The 2,482-nt window shown below is 27.5% G+C and overlaps 1 protein-coding gene across 1 annotated transcript; it reads right to left on the bottom strand.

Moving 5' to 3' along the window:
- Positions 1-1,725: 1,725 nt before the first annotated feature.
- Positions 1,726-2,389, bottom strand: Phum_PHUM121700 (retinal homeobox protein, putative; the record flags this gene model as incomplete). Its single annotated transcript, XM_002424180.1, has 3 exons — positions 1,726-1,797; positions 1,922-2,229; positions 2,383-2,389. The coding sequence occupies 3 exons, from the start codon at positions 2,387-2,389 to the stop codon at positions 1,726-1,728; spliced, it is 387 nt and encodes a 128-aa protein (XP_002424225.1).
- Between the last annotated feature and the right edge of the window lie 93 nt (positions 2,390-2,482).

The following is a 2,482-nucleotide window of genomic DNA, read 5'->3' as shown; positions in this document are numbered from 1 at the left end:
TTTTATTTACACGTTTAAGAAAAGTTTTTCTTTAAGGCTTAAAAAAATTTTTTTTTTTTACATTTTTATTTGTGTCAAATTCAAAAGGATATTCGAAAATCAATTTTTTTTAAAAACCTTTTTAAACCTTTTCGTGACGTAATCAACCGTCATTTTATATAAAAAAATTTAACTTATTGAAAGTTAATAAGAGAAAGAGAGAGAGAGAAAGAGAGAGATTTCGCGCGTTTTTTTTTTTTTTTTTTAAATTTTTATTGGGGTTAAATTCGTGGCGTAAAAAAAAAGGAAAAAAACGTTCAACTAATGATGATGATAATAATGATGAAATCGGATAAAGGACAAAATTGTCTGTCCTTCCTAATCCATCGATTCTCGTCGATTTAAAACAAACAAACAAACAAACAAACGAACAAACAGTTGAAAAAGATTTCCCGGAAATTTATTGACGTCTTAAACCTAAAAACTTTTTTTAAACTTTTTCCTCTTCTCCCCCTTTCCCCCCCGAAAAAAAAGAAAATTTTCGTAACGGATTAAGGCGACTCGTGTAAAATAATAATAATAATATATAACAAACGGCAACGTTGCATTTATAATTATAATTTTTTTAAAAAAATAAATCGATTAAAATCGTTTGAATTTTCTTTTTAAATTAAAATTTTTTTTTCTTTCCTTATTTCGTTCGTTAGTTAAAAAAAAAAAAAAGAAAATTTTTTTTCTTTCTTTTTTTAAAATGCGCCATTTTGAATTTTCCACTTTCTTTTTTTTTATTAAACTTAAATGTAAACGAAAAAAAATTTAAATTATAACTAAATAAAAATAAATTGACGTTAATGAGCGTGGTAATAATGAATTAATTTTAAGCTTTCGTATAAAGTAGAGAGAGAGAGGGGGGTATGAGATTATTATTCTCTCTCACTCTTTCTCTCTCTCTCTCTCTCACTTCATGCACTTTTTTTTGCCACCGTATTTGCATGGAAAATAAATTTTCTTGTTATTTATTACTATTAAAACTTTAAAAAAAAAAAAAAAATTTTATTTTGTACTTTATTATGTACAATCTCCAACATGATTTACCCGTCGATTATAAATTTTCCTTTTTAATGTAACCCTTAAAAAAAATCATTATTATTACTATTATTATTATTATTAATTCGCGTTTTTTTTCATTTCATTTCATTCTCCCCCCCCCCCCCCCGTTTTAAATTTAAAAAAAAAAAATTTCCAACGCGTTCGAGTACAAAAAATCAAAAACGAATTTATTTATTTATTTAATCAAATTTTTTTTTATTAAAATTAATTAATTAATTAGTTATTAACGAGGCCCCTCCTCTCTCTCTTTCCCCTTCCATGCCCCCCCCCCGAAAAAAAATTATTAATAATTAAATAAATAAAAATGGCGATTGATGATGATGATGGCGACGTCGAAATTTCATTTCATTTTTTTTTTTTTTCATAAACAAACTCGAATAAAAAATTAATTAGCTTACATTTTGATTATTATTATTATTATTATTATTAACCGTCGCCATATTTAATAAAATTAATTAATTAAAATAAACATTCGTAAAGTTTGTTTTGTTTTGTTTTGTTTTTTTTTTCATGTTTTTCAAACGATTTAATTTAAAAAAAAAAAAAAAAGTCGGAAGTTACAAAAAAAAAAAAAAAATCACTACGCATAAAACGTCATCGGTATTATTATTATTATTATTATCGTGTCGTGACTTGTCACAATTTCCACGACAATAATTTTGATGACAAGTTAAAAAAAAAAACAGAAAATGTTCTTTCTCTCTCACTCTGTCACACAATTTGTAATTTTTTTTCCTTTCCTTATAATTGAATCGGACCCTCCCCTCCTCCTACCCCCCACAACCCCCCGAATAAATATAACTAAAACTATCGGATAAAATGAATTAATTACCTGTACTCGTACTTCCGGTAAATTGACCTTCATGGCTAATTCTTCTCTCGAATAAACATCCGGATAATGAGATTTTTCAAAAGCTCTTTCTAATTCGTGTAATTGATACGTCGTAAACGTCGTTCTATTTCTCCTTAATTTTTTTTTATTTATTGAATCCGCACCGTCGTTATTTGCACTTCCGGTACTTCCGGGAGTCGTGGGACCCTGTACGGGACTCGCAGTATCTTCATCTTCGCTGCAACTTTTATCGTTTGTTTGGTAACGAAGATCGGTTATACCATCGTTCGAATTGCAACTATTTTCACCTGCGACCAAAAAAAATAATAATAATACTAATTTTCTTTTTTTTCTTTCCCCCCACCCCTCCTCCTTATCAATCGAATCCATCATTCTATTATTATTATTATTATTATCAACTCGTTTCTATCCAATTTTCCCGGGTAGTTATTAACATTGACGTGTCATTTGTCATTGAATTTTTTTTTTTTTTTTTGAAGTTGTTACGTTTGTGGTTGTTTAAATGTCAAATAAAGAACAAACGATTGCGAAATAAAAAAA

The sequence above is a fragment of the Pediculus humanus genome, genomic scaffold (assembly GCF_000006295.1).
Source record: "Pediculus humanus corporis 1103172107469 genomic scaffold, whole genome shotgun sequence".
Classification (NCBI taxonomy): domain Eukaryota; kingdom Metazoa; phylum Arthropoda; class Insecta; order Psocodea; family Pediculidae; genus Pediculus; species Pediculus humanus.
This window is presented reverse-complemented; position numbering and strand designations above follow the sequence as displayed.